Consider the following 21,829-nt stretch of genomic DNA (forward strand, 5'->3'; position numbering starts at 1 on the left):
TGTTTGATTTGAATATTTTGAAGAAGGTATCTTTTATTTGTATTCTGTCAACTTGAATTTAACATGGTTTCAGTTATTATTTTAATAATTATAGAAACTAAATTGTATTTATAATTGTTTCTTTCATTGAATTTCATGCAGATTTAGATAGTACTATATCCATGTAACAATTTATATCACAGTCATTCAGTAAATACATATATCAGTCCATATAGGTTTCCTCATTAGCATTTTAAAATGGAATCAAATGATATTAATTTAGATAAAGCTGTTCACTAAAGAATTACAGAACAATTCATTTAATAAATTACAAAACAGAAAACATTAAAAGAGTTGAATGCCTAAAAGAACTTAATTATTTGATATCTGTCTTCTCAAGCTAGGAAATGTGCTTATACCAAATAGCAATAGCCCTCTCTAAGCAGTTTACAGAGTCAGCATATTGCCCCCAACAATCTGGATCCTCATTTTACTGATCTCGGAAGGATGCAAGGCTGAGTCAACCTTGAACCAGTCAGAAATGAAGAAATTGAACTCCTAGCAGTGATCAGAGTTAATCTGCAATATTGCTTTCTAATCATTGTGCCACCATGGCACATCAATGTTGTATCCATTTTAAAGATAAAATTGACTTTCTTCCTTTTTTATAGCTTTCAAAATATATCCTAAAATTCCTAAATGAATCTGATGTGTTACAGATTATGGTGTGCATTATCTTGAAAAGTTAGTGAAGTTATTTTTGATGCGGTATTCACTTCTAGGAAATACATTTATCTATTAAAAATGATAAATGTAATCCCTGTGGCCTTGCAACTATGTAAATTGGCCTTACTGATTCTTAGTCTTATCAGTGAATAAGTGGCCACAGATAACAATACTGTTTTGAAACATTAGAGACAAAATCAATATCCCTGCTCCAGCGGGAAGCTTGTTTAAATGTTTAAATTTAGATTTAAACACTTAATGCCCTCGCCTGCAGTAATGGGTTGTTTTTTAAAAGCAAATTGTTCTGGGACCAATGCAAATTATGCTGCATTATCTGGTTGTCAATCAAAGAAGGAGTTAAATGACTAAGAATTCCTACATTAAAAGCAGTGAGAAGCAAATACATTTGAAAATAATATATTTGTCTATTTATGGAGATTCTCAAGTCATCCAGGTCATGATTGTCCCAAAGGTGCTTTTTCAAGAGGCAACCGGATTTTCTGGTTTTTCTTTAAAGACGTTTTGCTTCTCATCCAAGAAGCTTCTTCAGCTCTGACTGGATGGTAGAGAATGTCAGAGCTGAAGAAGCTTCTTGGATGGGAAGTGAAATGTCTTAAAAGAAAAACCAGACAGTCTGGCTGCCTCTTGGAAAAGAACCTTTGGGAAAATCTTTTTTATATATACCATATGTTCCTTTTATATACCATATGCTGGATTAATATCCTGGTAGAGAGATAGTATGGTCCAGTGGTAAGAATGCCTAGGAAGAGAGAGTATCTGAACTCTAGTCCCTGTTAGGCACAAAGGCAGTTGGGTGACCTGGGCCAGTCACTTTTTCCTGAGCCCTAGTAGGTGGCAACAACAAACAACTTTCGAAATCTTGCCAAGAGAACTGCAAGGCTTGTCTAAGCAGTTGACAGGAGTCAACAGTGACTTGAAGGCACACACAAAAAAATGTAGCAGCAGAAGCCATAGCAAAACTCCAGTGTACATTTATCAAGGAAGTATAGGTTTTAGCCATAAGCATAGTGATGTACCTTCCTGCATGGCTGATGGAAGCAAAAATAATGCCAGACTATGAAACTGGTTTGTTCCATTCTTCTTGTGTGTTTATTTCCCAGTTTAACTTTCATCCCTGATGTTCCCTGGTTGTTGCCCATCTGGTCTGATCTTGCTTAGCTTCCAAGCTGAATCAAGGTCAGACAGGTGGTATCACCTGCTGAACAACATGGCATGATTTCTCTGTAGATTGGCCTCTAATTATTAGCTATAACTGACAGGTTATGTTGTTCCCTTTACCAATTCTGACTTTATTACTGAATGTGCCTTTTTATTTATGTCTTTCAGGCTCCAAGTCATGTGTATGGTGGACATAGCAGTCATGTAACCAATGTAGATTTTCTATATGAAGATACTCATCTCATCTCCACAGGTGGAAAAGATACTAGTATTATGCAATGGCGAGTTATTTAGGAGAATTCTTGCATGAAGCTATATGTGCAAACAAGAACTGGCCTTGCATCACAGTTCTGTACAAGATGTATATTGAAAATTTAACAGTATGGTTACTGTCTAGCCCTAGTCACTGTGATTTTGAAATTTTGAAATCCTTACAAACCTCAGGAAAGTTAAGTCCTCGGCTACTTACCATAATTATTTTGGTTATTCATTAAGCATCACCTCAAAAAACAATTATCATCTCTTTGTTGTATATTATATGAAGAAATTCAAGTTTAAAATGAAGTCATGGCTTGAATATTTATGCAATATAAATGAAAAAAAAATCTATTAAATAGTCACCAAAAAGCTTATTCTAATATTACACATGGCTGCTTTGCTGTTTATTGTTTATCAGTTCTGTACTGTCTTAATTACATTGTCTGAATATCAACGATTGCATAAATGATGGTACATCTATTTCTAATTAACAGTGAAGAAAGCAGACAGAAATTTTAGACCAAGATGAGATAAGTAAACAACCATTAAACACTGCTGCTGTGTGTTGTTCATTTCAGTGGAGCCTTCATAGGTTGCCTGTGAAATGAAATAAAAGGTTCAAATTGTGCTTTGATTTCATTCTCTGAAATTATACATAATTATACATACTACATACTACTGTATCTATGCTGCAGAGATCCAGATGAACACCAGATGGCAGCAAGGAGATGAAATATTTTTTTTCCTGCCATAAAGTTGAATGGAAGGGGGAAAAGTGCTTATGTAGATTTTTACAGCACAGATGTGGTGACCCTAAATATGGACTACCACAGTTTTAACTTGAATATACGAGCAGGAATTACAGCTCCAACTTAAATTGAAAATAATAATAATGAGCATTTCTTACAAATAATGACCTGTCTGATCCCTTCTCAGATGTTTGGTTAATAGAGGAAATCATTCTGTATGTTGATCAGCATGAATGTTTATACATGTATAAAAATGTTAGAAGTTCATAAGAAATAGTGAGTCATTCAAAGCTTTACTTGTCTTTTGCTTATGGATATTGTATATTTGTATTTTAAGATCCAGTAGATCATGTATAAAGAGATCTTTTTAAGCTTACTATAAACCAGCAGAGGAAATGGGAAAATAAACATGTGAACCATTAAGAAAAATTTTTTGGCCCCTGGGGCAAATACGTTTGCTGTATTTAAAGATGTCAGTGCAACAGTGTTCAGTTCAAGAGGTCTGTGTCCCATTGCAAAGGATGCCTGATATCAAATCATGCAATGCAGCCACTTGATAAAACATATTTGGTAATGCCCTGCATAATAATGAACAATTTGCCCTTTTTTTTTGCTCGAGTGTTTCATGGATTGGTATTTATAGTATAAGAAGAGACTGTGTTTTGCAATGAAGTAAGACTAGAAATAGCATAAAATAGCTCATGTGGCAGATTAACACGTTTTGATTGTTTAACCAGTTACAATTTTCTGTTTATATGGGGGAAATCTATCTAAATATTTGAAATGAACAAAATTACAAACAGGCTCTGAAAAGCTAAATAATAAAAGGCCTTTTTCCTCAAATGGAAAGGAAACATTAAGCTCTGTTTTTTAGAGGCTGAAGTTTTAATAAATTGGAAGCCTTCTAAATTACATATCCGACATGCTATGTTGAAATTGCAGGACACTAATAAACATCAGTGTAGTGTTTGATTGAAATTATACTTTTCAATATGAATTGAATTTGATATTGAAACTTTTAATGTATTATACAAGAATAGAACTTTCCAAAGCAATCTGAATCTACATGAACTTTGCCTTTGTATTTGTATTTCTAAATATTAGCTTTTATACAGAGAAGGTGAAATCAGTTCATCAGTGCTGGATTTCTATATACAAAATTCATTGATAGAATTTATTTGTTGCAACATGTGTTTAAGCACTTGAAATAAATTGTAGTGAATATTAAATATATGAAAATTTGTATCAAAGCATTTAAACTCAGCAAAACATTTAACAAAATCAGCGCTAGATAAAATAATACTTTAGAAATCAAAAGTAGAGAAAAATCAGAACAATTCTAAAGTTAGGAAAATATACTGAAAAATACAAAGTTAAAATAAAATAACTGTCTTAAAATGTTTGTTCATATATATCTGAAATAGTTTTTAATAAACATTTTTCAATGGATAGTATAATCATAACAATGAATTTACCCAGTCAAGTTAGTAGGATGTGAACCATGGTTATCACCTGTGAATAATTTCTCTTCTACTCCTGAAAGCTCCATTATCTGGCTTCATCAAATTGATCAGGATTGTAGGGTCTTGCTGGCAAAAGAGTACTGACCACTCTTTGTATGTGTACATTATAAATGACTGTAGTATATTTGTTTTGTTTTAATCTAATACTATAAAAACAAAAGTCTTGTCAGGATGTGTTTCACTTAGGATTACTAAAGATAAGCTCATGAGTTGTTAAATTCTACTATCAGTGTAACAGTAGTTCTGCTGGATCAGTTCATAGAATCAACCATATTGTTTCTCACAGTGGCCACCCATTTACATCTAGATACTCTCAAGCAAGACCTTCCAACTCTGTTCCTTTGCAACTGGTATTCCTTTGTAATTAGTGGAAGGCACTGCTAATATTTAATAGGTTTCTCTTCCATGAATGTATCAAGTGAGTAGCCATTACCATGCCATGTGATGAATTCGACACCTTAATTATATGTTGTGTGAAGAAATAATCAGGTGTAATTGTATCATAGATTGGTACAAGAGTACTACAATATGGCAGTTCCTTCTTCTATCACTTTTCTCAAGACCATGACCTCAAAAGCTGAGACCTCACCAATATATACATAAAGGACACAGTTTGCCTCAATGTGCATCACTTAGTTTCCAGAGATCTTCTGGAGCCATTCAGAGTTACCTTTGATTTTCCAATCAATCCAATCAAGTAAGGAGGATGGAATCAATGTTAAAAATTGCTACAAGAGCCTTTTTCCATATCAGCTGTTGATTTTAGGCATTCTGTAAAAAGATCAGGGAGAATTTAGTCTGTTTATTAAGTATTGTACCTTTAAAATATGTAGTGCCTTTAAAACTGCTCCATTTATAGTGAGCTAGCTTTGGCAGATTGACTCAGAGCACACACATGGGTTAAGTTGAGAGATAGACACCAACATACCATTCTAAACTACATGTTTGATTTACATAAAAGAATGGCATATTTCACAAATCTTTCTGACACCCCCTCCTCCAGACATTCCTGCACACCTCTGAATTGGGCATTTCATGTGTGTGTTTTTTCCTGAATTGTGTAAAATATTTTTGAAGTCTTCTGAGCTACAGACGGTCACCTTTTGCAATCTCTGGTTTGCAATCTCTGGTTTACATGTAATAGACCATGTAAGCATGATCTTGTGGCACTTTAAAGGCTTGGGCCAGTTGTCACCTGGAAGACACTTGACTCCATCCTACAACATTTCTTCTTTGATCCTATGTAAGAGCTACTTAGAAGAGACTCTTCCATTCAGCAAATGGAAACTATTTCTCCACTAACACCAACTGCTGCCATATCTTAAAAGAGTTGTTCACCCTGACATATACAAGAATAAACCCATTCAACTGAAGGATATTTACTTCAGAGTACACTTTGTTCCCCTTTTCTGCCAAAAGCATTAGTGGATTGTATACATTTTATGTACACACTTACCAATTCAGGACAACATTTTAACTGATAGATCAACTGGACAATACCTATTGAAAATACAAATTGTTGCATTTAAAATGCTTAAAAGTTTGTAACTACATTACAGCAAGTAGGCTCCACTATACTGGTATTAGAAGTTTGGGCTCTATTTTGTTCAATGCTGGGGCAAAGAGAACCTTTACCGATTGGAACTACTACTGATTTTGAAGCGGCTTCAGCTCCAATGGATTCCCAGCCATAGTGTTTGGTTTTGAGGTAAATCCTACACCAACTCGTAAGGCACAGGGACAGACTGGAGAAAGCTACACAGTATACATACAGCATCACATTTTGTATCGGTTTTAAGGAATTAAAAAACCGGTAAGAACCCACGAAAATTTGCGCACACACAAACTACATTTAATAGGGTACCTCAAGATTCTGCGCTAATTGCACTGAAAATTCCAGCGGGGGAGCCGCGACTCCTTTTTCAAAGGAGCAATCGGCAGAGACCTACAAGGCGAAGCGCGCCCGCACCTTGTTCGCACTGACAGGCGCGTGCGCGCTTGCCGGTGTTTGTGTTGCAGAAACGTTCCGCTTGCGTTCTCCACTTTGCGCGTGCTTGGATGGGCTTGCCTGGCCCGCGGTGCTCGTGAGAGCTGCAGTAGCAGCAGACAGACTGGCGGAAGTGTCTCTCGGCAGCAGTGGGCAGCAGAGCCCCGCGGGCTTTGTGCGCCTCCTCCTCCTCCCTCTCCTCCTCCTTCGCCAGCGATTTGTCCCACGCCCACTCTTGCCTCGCCACATCCCGGGAAAACGGCGGGGGGAGATGGCCGGGGCCCTGGACCAGCTGCCAGGCGCCGAGGAGTGGCTCCCCAGCTAGCGCCCTTGGCCGCGGGGGGGAGGGTGGGGAGGTAAGAAGATGCCACTGCCTGCGAGCTGGAGGAGCCGAGCGAGGCGGCAGAATTGAAGAGCAGATGCAAGAGCGAAGTCGCCAGCGATCGGCGGGCTTTTCTTCCTCCTCTCGGGCGCTCCTCCATTGAGCATCTGACAGCCAGAATAGCAGCTGCTGCCGCTTTTTTGCTGCAGGAGCGTCGCCGAATCCCGGGCCGGGGCGGGGAAACTTCCCGCTGTGCGGTGGGGGGAAAGGCGGCTAGCTAGAAACGGCTGCGCAAAGCTCAGCTGCGGGGAAAATGAGGTGAGTCGGCCGAGCCTGAGGCGCGGGTGTTCGAGCTCTCTTTCTTCTCCTCCTCCTCCTCGGGGGAAGGAGGGCTGGCGCTTTCACCTGGCAGCGGGCAGGTGCAAGTAACGCTGGTTCTGCCCTTCAGAGGAGTATGCGCGGAGTGGTGTAAGAGCGGGATTCTTGGGTCTGCCTCTAGCAAGGACACGTGTGCATTGCAGTCTCGAATCCTCTTCGCCTCTGGCCTAGAATTTCCAGAGAGCTTCAGTCTAGGCGGAATTGAGCCTTCTGTATCCGCTTCCATGGAGAACATGAATAGAACTGCCAACTCTCTCTTTTTAATTAGCCATTGCTCCCGTGCTCTGTAATAGCGGCGGGATCCGCAGCTGTGAGAGACAAAAAGAATCCTTTGTGACATCCCCGTGGCCAACAGGGTATGGTGGGTGGGGGGGGATACCTGCATCTTGTCGAATTGTCTTATCTAGTTCATTAAAGTCTCAGTACGGTAAATCCGAAGGCCCTACCAAGTGATGTGTTTTGCGGGTGTGACAGGTTCACACCGCTCTCTAGAATTTGTCAAGCATTTGCGGATGGCCGGCCTTCTTTCTCTGGTATGGCAAAGATTTACTTAGATTTCTTGGTGATTTCTGCACAGCTGTGGAAAAAGTGTTTTGTGTGTGTGTGTGTGTGTTTTTCTGGTCTGTTGCCAGCCTGAAAACTTAAATCTCTTGTGAGTTGCATCTGATCACATATACTTTTATGTTCTCAAAACTAAGGTCCTTCATTTCATTTTGGAGGATGGGCATTGTTCAGGGTTGGTGAAACGGTGTATTTCCCCCTTCAGGTAATTCAGCTTTACTGGGAGTGCACATAGTGGCCTCAAAGAATAGCAACAAAATCATGGCAGCTGGCATTGAGGAATGACTTTCAAGTGGGCATCAGGCTTGGAGCCTGTCCTAGAAATGTAAAACCTTTCATTTTGTGTAGTTTCTTCCCTTCAGTGAAAGAAAGATTATTGGGTCCTTCAGTCTTTCAGCAAATGAAGAGATGGATGCAATGCTTGTGAGTGGTTTAGCATCATGTCTTAAGTTACTAGGACAGATTGCTTGTGTTTATACTAACAATTTAGTATTTTTTAAAATCTAATTTGTTGAACAAACTATAATAACTTGTTTGCATACTGTATTGTAATCAGGAAGATCATATGTCCTGTTTAGCCCAAAATAAAATAACCCCATAGCATGCTTTTAGGTAAACAAGTCGGTGCTGAGCAGCTAACTAGCTGTGGCAGTTTTACATGGAGACAACAATTTTTTTGATGGTTCTGTCAGGTGGTCCATGGGGCAGAATTGTTGACATTAAGTTTCTTTACCAACCCCAGTTTGGAACAGCCCAAATAATAATTGACCAGCACTGGTGGAGATGGAATTGCATAAGGATCACACAACAGTCTCTGTTTGAACTTCTTAGCACATTTCTCTCCCACTTCTTCTACCCCTTGTTTTGATTGTTTTCAAAAAAATAAATTCCATGTTCTTCCGGGGTGGGGGAGGTACATCACAAACAGCAGAAAAGAGTGGGGTTGTGTCATCCCCACCAAGCTGTTGTTTTGAGCTAATTGCACTAATTGGCCTACAGCAGGTCTGGGCTATAGGAAGCTGTTTCCATCCCATCTTCTCCAGACTTGAAGAGATTGCAGGTGAAAGTGGAGGGCAGGTTCTGAGAGGTGGCTAAACTTATGGATTTAGCCATGTGTCAAACCTATCATTAGTTGGATCAATGTTGCCGTTGATAGATGTTTTCCCTCCAGCTGATAATATTAAGAAGGGGGAGGAGAAAGCAGCCTTCCCTACATGGAAAATGAGAACATCATCTTCTGACTATAAGCCAGAACAGAGGCACTTAGAATTAACAGTGGGAAAGGCTTTAAAGTTTAGGTTTCTGATGATTCACAGATGGGAGCAAAGCATTAAACTGAGTTGTGGGAAAGAGCTCTTTGTGTATGTAATTAATAAAGAGACCTCTCAGTTCTCATGCATGTGATTTTAGTATTGCCCAGCAAATTATTTTATCGATCAGCTGTTACATGGGGAGGGGAAGCGAAGGGAACAATGAAAATAGGCTTTTATATTCCAAATAATGATTATGGAATGGTTCATGTAGAGAAAACAGAATATATGCATGGCAACAGAGGCAGGGAAAATGTACTGCTTCTTTCTGTTGCCATGAATGTGGGTGTGCCTTTCCTTCATCACTGTTGCCATGCATTAACTGACAGTGCTAAGACTACTTCCTTTATCTCTTGGAAGGTAATTCATTGAAATTGTGTATCTGTTTCTCTGCCTTTTGTAGTGTATGTCCTGCATTTTCCTTTGTATTTGAGAATATGTGTGGTTTTGAGCTAGGGAGAAAAGATTTCTTCATTGCATTTTCTCATTTTATGATGTAACATAGATGGGGAGTTTAAGCTTTATATACTATGTATGTCTTCCAGGAGCAATTCAGGTAGATGACATTGTTAGGTACCAACCAAGATATAGCTTCTAGCACTGAACTAAATGATGATCCTTCAAATGCTGCTAATCTTCTGATCTTCTCATTATTCTTCCAAAGCTGCTTTCTGGAAATATAAACAGCTACTAGAGCAATCTTTACACAACCTCCTGATGTACTGAATATCTTCTTGGACTATGGGGCAGATTGGGTGCAGCAGAAAAAAGAACATGTGATATACTGAGTGATATACTGAGCCACCTACAGTATGTTCTCTACTATTGGAAGCAATGATACCGCATAGGAAGAGATGGGACTATTAAGAAAAGCTGTGCCACTGAGGATTTCTGGCCCAGGGTCTGTAATGAGGTCTGTAATTAAGGTCCTATATATTATGATGGTGATCTTTATTTGCTTATACAGGTGCTTGTTTCTGGATTTATGTTATTGTTATATTTTTCACCAATGGCACAACAGTCTCTGCATTTTTTTTTCTTAGCGCATAGAGAATAATTGGCACAAAAATCCTGATTGTTATTGTTGTTGTTTTGAGAGTCTGCCACTTGTACAAATGGGTGAACCCAGCATCCCCCCACCCATGCATTATCTAAGCATGTGCCTTTAGGAAAATTTCTGGAATATAGTTATTTTTGAAGCTTTGGGTTTTAAATGCAAACTCGGTGCAACTGGTATAATTGCTACTGTTTGTGGCACTTCATAATTTATATAGAAGCCTCTTGGGGCAAGATAAAAATGAAATGGCAGGAGAAGGTTTTGGCCTCTGTTGAATTTTGTCTATTGAGGTACCCCTTTAATTGATTCCCAGGACATAATTATGACTATGATGGGAACACATTCTGAAATGTCAGAATGTTCTGCAGCTGCTTGCTAGGCACAGGTTATTTATTAGACAGGAACTGGACATGCCAGGAATAAAGGACACTGAACTATCATTGTGTCTCTCAGTCCTTCAATGGGATGAATAGATATCATGTGAGTGGATGGTATGTTTTGGCATGATTGCCCATCATTACTTACATTGGTATGACAGAATATGCCAGGGTTTATTAAAAGCTGCAGACACCACCAGAAAATAGTGCACTGATATGGAACTCCATAGACTACATATGTGTGTATAATGTGTAAGTCTTGTCTTTTGCTACCTCTGACAGTAAGTGAGCTAATTAAACTGCCTCTCAAAGGTCTCATTTTACCCATGTCTTCTAGGAGTAATGGTCAGCAGAATGCTTAAAAAGTCATTTGGTAGAGAAAGGAAAATATTTATTATTTTTATGAGCATCCACTGAAGACTGGCTTACTTAGTGCATAGGAGACAAACCTTGTTTTTTCTGATCACAAAATAGCTGACCTCTTGTATTCGTGCATGTGAAGGCTTTTTCTTCTTTTTATAGACTCTAAAGCTGGCTCTGTAATATTGACAGAGGGTTCACAATCTTGGCAAGCCTTGATAGCCAGGCATTGTCTCTAGTTGCCACCAACTGTTTTCCTTTCCTAGATCTCCTGGCATACACAGAGAAGGCAGTGTTTTAACTTCATCCTTACTGAGAATGATACACTGTGTGAAGGCAAAAAGCAAACTGTTTTTCTTTTAATATACAGTAAAAGAGGATGGATCTGGACTGAGTTCCTACAGTGCTAAGCCATGATATATTAACAGAATAGAGAACAGAGTTGGAAGGGACCTTGGAGGTCTTTGGGTCCAATCTTCTACTCAAAGCAGGAAATCCTATACCATGTCAGACAAAAGAGTTGTCCAATCTCTTCTTAAAAGCGTCCAGTGTTGGAGAACCCACAATTTCTAGAGGCAAGTCTTTCCACTGATTGATTATTCTAACTAACAGGATTTTTCTCCTTAGTTCTAGGTTGCTTCTCTCCTTGATTATTTCCCATCCATTACTTCTTGTCCAGCCTTCATGTGCTTTGCAAAATAGGGTGGCCCCCCTCTTCTTTGTGGTAGCCCTTTAGATATTGGAACACTGCTATCTGACATTGCTAGTCCTTCTTTTCATTAAATCAGACATAACCCATTTTTGAAACCATTCTTCATATGTTTTATCCCCCAGTCCCCTAATCTTTGTTGCTCTTCTCTGCACTCTTTCTAGAGCCTCAACATCTTTTTTATATCATGGCGCCCAAAACTGGATGCAGTATTCTAAGTGTGATTTTACCTAAGCTTTATAAAGCGCTCCTAACACTTCACTTGATCTTGATTCTAGCCCTCTGTTAATGCAGCCTAGGACCGTGTTGGCGTTTTTTTGGCAGCTGCAGCACACTGCTGGCTCTTATTTAAGTGACTGTCCACTAGGAGTCCGAGATCCCTCTTACAATTACTACCTGTACATTTGTTTTTTCTTGCCTAAATGTAGAACTTTACTTTTCTCATCATTGATCTAAACATACTAAACTATGGTTTATTGAACAAACTATAGTGGCTAGGATTGCACATACACTGTGCCAAAAACCAAATAAAACACATTATAACTTAGTGTGTACCAGATCTTCACATTTTGTTTTGAGAGAGCCTATTTCAAAGCTCCAAAGACAGAGATCTGTACTTGGATTTTGTAACATATTGTGGATATCTGTTTACAACTTACTACCAAATTAGTGAGTGTGCAATTGCAATTTTAGTCTCTAAAGGGAATACTGGATGGGGAACTAGAAAAGCAGAGTTGGAGATATGTTTGGAGAGGAAGATAAAATAAAGCAGAATGACATTAAAATAAAGAAACTATGTAGTTTTGTTTTTTTACAAAGGAAATATTGTTATATATTCCTTTCAGTACAGCAGAGGGCAAAACATTAAAGTGGTCCAATGAAAGAGCTCTATGGTTTATTGGCAGATAATATTATATAGGCAATGTGCTGGCAAGAAATGTTTCCTGTTTATATTCCAATGAAGTATGATTCAGCCTGATCTTTGAATTGACTTTCTGTAAGTTGCATTAGAAATCAATTGTAGATTATTAAAATTTCAGGATATAAATATTTGTAAACTTGGGTGCTTGGTGCTGAACTCTTATACTACTGATTAATGAACAAAATGCTTTGTCTGTCTACTTGCTGTCCAAGTCTACTATCATTAAAAAATAGCAATAGCAATAGCAATAGCACTTAGACTTATATACCACTTTACAGTGCTTTACAGCCCTCTCTAAGCTGTTTACAGAGTCAGCATATTGCCTCTAACAATTTGTGTCCTAATTTTACCTGCCTCGGAAGGATGGAAGGCTGAAAAACTACATTCAAACAAACAAACAAATGCAGCCTGATGGACCACAAGGGGAAAACCTTAATAAAATATTAATTAAGCCAATAAATTTCCCAAATAATGAATACATTTTTAAAATTTTCAAGGTCTTACTCTAGGGAGAATTGTTGGAAACTCAAAAGCTTGTCCACCACTACTGTAAATCTTGAGTTGACTATTAAAAATGATAAAATATTAGACAAGCTGGGATGTTTTTGTGTCTTGTTTGTGAATGCTAAGCATTTTGTAGTGATTGAGGAGATGGATTGCTTCAATATGCCTTTATTTAAAGGTTTGGGAGACTTAAAAAAGATTAAACGTAAGTGAAAACTTGGGGGAGAAACCATGAATAATAAACACTATACAGTAACTTTAAAAAACAGGAGAATATGCAAACAATGCATAATACAAAAAGAATAAATAATGTGCATAAAGAAGAGTAAAGATCATTGGCAACAGTGGAAACAAGCAAAATACTTGAGGGTAACGGAGGTGCCAAAAAGCTCTGGGAAGAAACATCTTGGCATGGATTTAGCTCCCTGCTGTGTAAACAGACAGTTCACTTAAGATTTGGCAACATGTTTCTGAGTACATATTCAGATAACAAAAGTAGTGTGACTACAGTATGTGAATTAATACTTAGTAGACTCAATGTGGCAAACTGCAATGAAGAAAAGCTACCATGTATTGATTCATAATTGCACATTATATCCTGGTATTTGTCTTTAAAATAAGTACGTTCATATATTTTCTTCCCTTTTACTAAACCTGTGCAGAGGCCACCCAATCAATATTGGAGTTAAATCAAGAACTCTAAAAGTTGCTTGGTCAAAGTGGGATCATGTCAAAGGTAGTTCATTTTTACTGAAAAGCTGAATTCATAGTGAAGTTTTTTTCATAGTTTCATATGGAATAAACATAAATGTTTGAAACATTTTTGTAGTATAGGGGAGAAAGAGTTCCAGTTTTTATGATTTTTCTGCTCTGTTCCTTTAAAACTGTTGGATTTAAAGGAACCAAGCTCTTGGAACTGGACTATTTTTGTGTGTATGAGGAAGCAGAATGTGATGAAGTTTTTCCCTTGGTGGTTGGGAATACCCATTGCAAAATTTCAGATGGATAAGTTGAAGGCAACTTATTCAGATGGATAAGTTGAAGGGTTTTAAAAGAAGCAACGCTACACTTTTCTGAGTACAGTACAGTGCTAAAGTGCTGGCCTAGAAGCCAGAAAACTCTTTGAGTTCCAGACTTGCCGGCTGGGTAATTTAGATCAGTTATTCTCTCTCAGCCCAATCTACCTCACAGGGTTCTTATGAAGAAATTAGGCTGGAATATTAAATATATTTGCTGCCTGGAGTTAATCAAACATATAATTTAAAAGGGTTGGATAGGAATCTAATTATAGTAATAAAATAATAATAACCAAAGATCCTAATCAAACCTCAAAAGCTGCTCATTTCCAAAGGCACTGATATGAATCAATGCTTCTCAAACATTTTGGTCTTCTGTCCCCTTTGTGTTTTTAAAAATTATTGAGGACCCCAGAGAGCTTTGATTTGTGTTGGTTTTAACTATCACTATTTACTGTATCAGAAATATTAAAACTAATTTTAAAATATTTATTCCACTTTGCAGACCCCCTTAGAGATCCCATTGGTCCCCAGACCACATTTTGAGAACCATTGATGTGATCTAATCACAAGTGACCTCTGGCTCCACAAAATTAGTCACTCAGTATAAATCCTGTATACCTCTGGCTTGCTGTTTTATTTTAGACAAATGATTTTTTATGGCACAGTTCTTTGAAATATAGCATGTGGGACCAGAATCTAATTGCAATTGGATGAGAGTAAGATCCAAAGCATTCTGAACAAGTCCCTCACAACTCCAGGCTTCAGCTCTGCCTCCAGTTCTGGTTGGTGTGCTTGGCTGTAAGTCCAGGCTTATCTTGAAGAGTCCCCTGAATTGAAAGTATGTTGGTTCTAATGTAAAGCAGTGACCCTACCTATCTGAGCATATTTTGTTATTTAAATAACAGGAGACATGAGCAACTCTAAGAAAATGAAAACAGGGAGGGGAGGTTTAATACTTTATCTCCCTTTCCCAGGCCTAATTATCTCTTTTAAGCTGTTATTTGTGTTACATTCATTTTTTTCTCTTCTGTTCTATTATGTCTGATTCTCAGAGACTGCCTAGACAAATCCCTGCAGTTTTCTGGGCAAGTTTTTCAGAAGTGGTTTGCTTAAAATGCAACAGAAAAAAAGCTAATTAGGACATCAGGTCAACTCCCCTCTAAAACGAAAACATGTCTGCCTAGCCTTCCTTTAAACTTATATAGGAAAGAGAAATTGACCACATCTCCTGGTAATTTGTTCCACTACAAACTATTCCTACTGATTGAGTTTCTTTTTCTTTGGATTCAGTTCCTTTAGTTTGTGTCTTATGCTTTAGATCAGGGCTGTCAAACTTCTGGCCCGTGGGGCAGATGCGTCATGCGCTGGCCATGCCCACGCCCGGTTTAGTGAAGGGGGAAAAAGTCCCAATATGTCACATGATGCCACCGTGATGACATGTGTTTGACACCCCTGCTTTAGATGGTAGAAACAGATTATGATATTTTGTGTGACGTTAATATCTATTTATTTTAAGGTAGAAGGTACAAGCAAAACTGGCTAAACTTCCTTCTTCATGATTTTGCTGGAGGGTTTTTTGTTTTTATGCTCATAATATGCTCATTAATTGAATTCACATAACTGATGCAAAGTCTAGTTTTGCCAGTATATGCATCTGAAGGCACAGAAGATCCAAATTTGTGGTTAAAGATTATCATCTCGCTGGAGGGTGGATCCCTTTTCTTTGGCTTTGGAACACTCTATACTGACTTGGTGCTTGCCAAACATGTTTGCATAAAGACTTCTAGGATGCCAAGTCTCTATAATAGAGACCTCGGTTTTTCAGAAAATTTTGATAGGAAGCATTTTGCATGCAATTGTGCTGTTAGGGAGAGAGTAATTGCAATTAGAAAACTCCTAGTTTGTATTGGAAAATCATCTGACTTGTTTTTATTTTTTATTTATTTTGATTAGTCAATCGCTTTCAAAATAATAGGTATAAGTATAAACATGAGTAAGAATACAGAAAATATTCAGAACCAGCTCCTTACCAAACCTATGGTCCTTAGCTGTGGTCATCCCTATCTTCAAAAAAGGTGACCCCAGCCTGGTTGAAAACTACAGACCAATCTCACTATGTTGTGTCACGTGCAAAGTCATGGAATCAATCATTAACCAATTGATCTCTTGAAAAATCATTAAACATTGAAACTCTGATATTAACTAATATTGCCTATTTATTTTCAATCCTGTTTACCACTAGTAGTATTGTTGTTACTATTATTAATTGTTTCCTGAGTGTTTTGTGCCATTAATCTATTTGTATTCTGGAATTTGGAGGTGATGGGCACAGAATGATGACTAGACACTGAGGACAACAGTGGGGGGAAAAAACAAAGAATCTGACTAAACATGATTGTATATCCATATTCAGAAATATAGCATGATGATAAAAATGGAAAATCATGATTATCTCTTCAGATTCATTGTGCCCATTGGTGTTCTTTATCTGAAGATGTATTACTTTAAATAAGAATATCTTTCAGGAGACAGATGTGACATGTGAAATTCTTTGCCGACAAAGTTGCTAACAATTGTTCTGGATTAAACTACCCTATGGACATAATCTTTTGAGATGAGTCTGATATTGTCTTTGTGATGCTTTGAGAGTCTCTTAAAATTGTAGAGATTAAGAAAGTGGAAGTGTATGTAGCAGAAGAGACAGTGTTGGTACCTGGATACCTGGATTGCACCTCTTCTGATTCTACTGGAGCTTTTGGCAGCATTCTACACCATCAGCCATCATGTTTTTCAAGAACTCTAGTGATGTTTGGATGTAGGAAGCACTGTTCTGCATTACTTCTGCTACTTCCTCAGCAGAATACAGTGTATGAAGGAGAGGAATGGTCTGTCTGGCTCCTTATAGGGCACCACCAAGGACTATTATGTCCTGCCTCATTGTGCTTAACATTTATTTAAAACATTTATACAGTTGCCTATTTTGTATCAAACTCTGGGTGGCTTCCAACATCTACATGAAACCTTTCGGAAAGTTGTTAATTGTTTGAGATAAGATTATCAATATGTGGATAATGCTCACAATACATTGTCACCTTATCAGTGGTGGGATTCAAATATTTTGCCACCGGTTCGGTGGCGTGGCTTGGTGGGCACGCTTTGCGCGTGCACGCCTTTGCGTGCATGCATGTTCCAAATGCGCACTTTGTGCAGGCGCAGAGGCATTCTAACTCGCCTCCTGCAAGCTTGCATGATCCTGGTTACTTCAGCAGCTGCCGCACGGCACTATTCTGTGCCACACAAAACAGCTCGCTTCAAATTCAGCAGATAAAGGTGAGTATGGGAGCCCGGGTGGGCCCAACAGCTTAGTGGTGGAGAGAAGCGGTTCGGTCTCTGCCGCTTATCACTGCTACCGGCTCGCCAGAACTGGGCCGAACCGGTAGAATACCTTATGTAGGGTCAAAGATGCTATGAAGGTCCTGATTTGATGAATAAGGAACAAGATACAGGTAGTCCTCAATTTACAACAATTTGTTTACTGACCATTTGAAGTTACAACGGCACTGGAAAAAGTCACTTATGACTGTTTTTCACACTTATGACTGTTGCAGCATCCCCATGATTGCCTGTTCAAAATTCAGATGCTTGACAACTGACTCATATTGTTGAAGGTTGCAGTGTCCCAGGGATCATGAGATCACTTTTTGTGATCTTCTGACAAGCAAAGTCAATGTGGAAGCCAGATTCGCTTTTAACCATGTTACTACCTTAATAACTGCAATGATTCAATCAACAATTGTGGCAAGAAAGGTCATAAAATGGGGGGAGGGGGGAACCTCACTTAGCAACAGAAATTTTGGGCTTAATTGATCTACTTTTATGTCAAAACAAGTTTTACTGGAATCCCAGCTGCTGTTGGTATGTGATGGAAGTGGGCCAGGAATTCTGAAGAAGTTGGGGAAAGTCTATACTAAGGTAATCATTTCATATCATAGAAACATTATTAAAATGAAGGATTGAGATGTGTTTGTTGTTTAATTATTCCCTGTGATGGGTGATTGATATATAAATATATATGTATCCTTCAACTGAACTTTGAAAACTTGAATGCCTTTTAGGTTTTCATACCTGGCAATCCAAAAGAAGGTGGCATTTGTCTATGGATATGTGGGTACACTTGCTAATAAACTATTACAAAAGTTGCCATTGAGAGGCAGCAACAGGCCTTTTAAAAAAACATTGTCAAAAACCTATGGTAAAGTAATTGTAAAAGAAATGAGAATAAGCCCTTTTTATTGTCAATAAATTGTCTTATCAAGTGGCTATATTTGGTTTGTGAGCTGTTCAGAAGTGAATAGTAAAATAGAATTTTTTTTGGTCAGAATTGAACTATATTACTGAGAGCAATAATGAAATTAGCTAATGCTATAAGATTAGTTCTAGAGATTAAAACATTGGTTTGGCATTCAAGTACAGAGATTTTTTAAAAGCCAAGAAAATATTTCTCTTATGTTGAATTTATTTCCACTTTGTTTCAATAGAGAACTGTTCCTATTGTTGAAAACCAGAAGGTTTTTGTTTTATTGTGATTTTGGGGGGCATTGATGGTAAAATAACTAACTTGTTTTATTTCTTTTTAATTTATTGTATTTATTTGTTTCTTAAGGAGGCTGTCATGCCCCTGGTGGAGACTGACTCTGAGGAAGAAGAGGAACAGCCAACAGGGAGTGGGAGTATGGCTCCAGAGGTGGTAGAGGAGGCTGGGAAGGGGCAGAGGCCGGCTGAGCAGTCAGAGGAGGATCCAGGCCCATCCCCTATCCATCCTAGGTCACTCAGGGAGGAGAGGATCAGGGAAAAGCAAGGCCTACTCAAGAGGAGATTACCATGATCCTCCTCGTGGCTTGCAGGTGGGAGCTATGTATATAAGTTTGCAACTGCGCAGTTAGAATTTGCAGGAGTCAATTTAGTGTTCACCTTGAAAGAGGTTTATCTTTGCTGGCGTTCTTCCCATGGACTTTTCTCAGTTATTTTCCTGGAGTTTATGATTAGTTATCTTGGCTTGCTTCGGAACTCTCATCAATGCGGTTTGTTTTGGTTTTCTGTTTGCCTCATTATTTACTTTTGTGACTTTAAACTGTGCCTAATAAAACAGTGAAGTTAAGTTGAAGGCTTTACCGGACTTTAATATATGTTTTGGGTTTGGGGTTATTTTGAGAGACTACGGGTCATCACAGAGGCTGTGGTGTGCCATTCCTGAAAGGACTATTGCTTGATCCAATGAAGCTAAACAGTTTTTGTCCAGTTTCCAATATTCCCTTCTTAGGGAAGATGGGGGAGAGAGTGGTTGCATGGCAGCTGCAGAGGATTTTGGATGAAGTGGGTAATCTAGATCAGGGGCCCCAAACCCCTGGTCCGTGGATCGGCACCAGGTTACAGCATGCCAGAAACCGAGCCATGCAAACAAACGAAGCCCCATCTGTGGGATGCAGGCAGCATGCGAAACCATGCTCCCTTCGGTCTGAGGAAAAAATTATCTCCATGGAACCAGTCCCTGGTGTCCAAAAGGTTGAGGGCCACTGATCTAGATCCTTTCAGGCGGAGTTCAACCCAAGGTTTGAGGATGAGGTTCTCTTTAGAAATTAGAGAGGCATCAACACTATTGGCCTTTTGCAAAGCTTTAAAAATATGTGTACATGGTTCTGGGGTTCAGAATGTATTAAAGTCCCTGTTACTTGGTTTTACTATTAACTGATTAATCATCATAGCATTGTGTTTCAATGGACTTGTTATGGCTAAACATAACATGGTTCATTTGATGAATTCAGCCAGTGTGGTTATTTTTAAGCTTTTGTGATTAGTAAAAATTGAACTTTTGATACACCTCTGAAATATTTTCAACCTGACTTTTGTTATTAAACAATGTCTGTGTCGGAATAGATTATTATAATTATTGTTCTCCCTGGCATTAAAATCACATGAAAAGCTAATGCCACATTTCAGCACTGACAGTAAATGATGGTAAATTATCAGGTATTATTTCAAAGTCTTTTTGAGGAAAGTCATATTAATTAAAGTATGAGGGCAGCTATTTTTTATTTTAATTCATTATTTGTACACTGCTTCTGATGCACATTTTTATATGTGGGAGTGATACATTCAAAACAATTGGAAATGAGAATCAACTTTTTTCAGTCATGATCCATAATATGCATTCTTTAAATATATATTTGAATAATTTCTTACTACATGGGAATGGGTTACTGATTTTTCTAAAATCCATTTTCTGACTTTGTGAAAGGCAATTTACTACAATTTACTACAATTGTATTTCTCATCACACAAAAAGATGAATGAGAAAATGTAATATTTGCTGAAACAGAGAAGATGATACAGTGGTTTAAATCACTTTCTTATTTTAGTTCCCTCCATGTGTTTGGAATACAGTACATGTACTCCTTGACTTACAACCACAATTAAGCCCAAATTTTCGGTTATTAAGTGAGACATTTGTTAAATGAGTTTTACCTCATTTTATGATATTTCTTGCTACTTTTGTTTAGTGAGTCACTGCCGTTGTTAAGTGAATCTAGCTTCCCCATTGACTTTGCTTATCAGAAGGGCTTACCAGTTAATGAATATTTCAGCTTTAACTACAACAACACAAGAGCACACAACTGATATAAACTTAATGCAAACCACTCCAAACTTGATTGCAGGATGTCGTGTCCGTCGTGGAAAAGAGATTGAGCCAGTGACTTAGTTTCAGCCCTTTATTTGCTCCGAGATCGGCTCGGCTCGAAAAGGGAAAAGCGGCGGCTTTTATTCCTTGGCCGCCGCGGCCACAGCCAATGGCACCGCTTTGAATCTCCCGCGATTAGTTTCCACCAATCGCAGGAGATTCGTGGTGGGCCAATCAGTGTGGCTCGCTCGGCCAATCAGCTCGCCGTGCGTCTTGACCACTCACCGTGCGGCGTTTACAAGTATGTAAATGATTGTACAGAACACCCCTCCCCTCTTGGTATGGTCCTACGTAACGTAGCCTCGTAAGTAGGCGGGGCTTCGTACTTGTCTATTTGACCTGCGCAGGTTAGTTGGTACTTGGCTCTCGGCCGGTTCGGTCGGGTTCTGTGTTGCTCTCTGCCTCGTCGATGGAACCGTCTGGAAGGGTGAGCCGGGCCTTTCGTCGCAGCTCCCTCCCGGTCTCCCTGGGCTGGTTGAGCTGCGGTTGTTGCCACTCCCGCCTGGTCTTTCTGGGCTGGTTGAGCTGGCCTGGCTGCTTCTTCCTGGTGAGGCTTCGAGCTGGCTGCTTGTTGGTGAGTGTTCCCAGTTTCCTTCTGGTGTGGGTTGGTTCTTGGGGTCTTCCCTCCCCTCTTGGTTTGTGTTGGGGGGGGTCCCCTTCTTTTTCTGGGTATGTGTCTGTGTCTGTTTGCGTGTCGGTTGTGTTTCCTGTGGTTGTTCTTGACCTTAATTGGTCGATGTGTCGTTTCCATGCTCGTCCGTCGGTTGTCTGTAAACGGTACGAGTGGGGACCTGTCACTTGGGTTACGGTTGCTGGTATCCAAAGTGGGTCCCCGGTAAGGTTCCTTGCGTATACTGTGTCGCCTGGTTTAAATTTTCGGTCTTTGCTTGAGGAGTTTGGGGGTTTTTCTGGGTTGTATGTGGGGTGCAGTCTGTCTAATGGGGACCTTAATTTCCTCCCCATTAATAATTCTGCCGGGCTTTTGTTAGTTGTTGTGTTCGGGGTTATGTGTTGTATCAAAAGTATTTTATTTATTTTTTCTTGGATTTCCCCGTTTTCTATTTTCTGGATTGTTTTTTTTTGTAAATTGAACCATTCGTTCCGCCTTCCCGTTCGCCGCCGGATGTGCCGGCGCTGTCAATGCATGTCATATCCCCCGCTCTGCTAGGAATT

At 38.9% G+C, this 21,829-nt stretch overlaps 2 protein-coding genes across 12 annotated transcripts in view; both read left to right on the forward strand.

Annotated features, from left to right (window-relative positions):
- EML1 (EMAP like 1) overlaps nucleotides 1-3,317 on the forward strand; it is a 149,232-nt gene extending 145,915 nt beyond the window's left edge. For all 6 annotated transcript variants that reach the window (XM_087952156.1, XM_087952155.1, XM_087952152.1 and 3 more), the window contains one exon: nucleotides 2,053-3,317. In XM_087952156.1, coding sequence (XP_087808282.1) covers nucleotides 2,053-2,178 — 126 coding nt within the window. In that variant the 3' untranslated portion in view covers nucleotides 2,179-3,317. The remainder of the gene's footprint in view (nucleotides 1-2,052) is intronic.
- A 3,326-nt stretch (nucleotides 3,318-6,643) lies between these two features.
- EVL (Enah/Vasp-like) overlaps nucleotides 6,644-21,829 on the forward strand; it is a 147,993-nt gene continuing 132,807 nt past the window's right edge. For 4 of the 6 annotated variants that reach the window (XM_087952160.1, XM_087952168.1, XM_026680231.2 and 1 more), the window contains exon 1: nucleotides 6,644-7,041. In XM_087952160.1, the coding sequence (XP_087808286.1) occupies nucleotides 7,037-7,041 (5 nt within the window). In that variant the 5' untranslated portion in view covers nucleotides 6,644-7,036. Of the gene's footprint in view, nucleotides 7,042-7,169; nucleotides 7,458-21,829 lie in introns of those variants that run through there. The other 2 variants (XM_087952161.1, XM_087952169.1) reach the window with 2 other exon arrangements.

Source organism: Notechis scutatus, chromosome 1, assembly GCF_049901735.1.
Source record: "Notechis scutatus isolate UNSWTSFEM ecotype Mainland chromosome 1, rNotScu1.2, whole genome shotgun sequence".
Lineage (NCBI taxonomy): Eukaryota > Metazoa > Chordata > Lepidosauria > Squamata > Elapidae > Notechis > Notechis scutatus.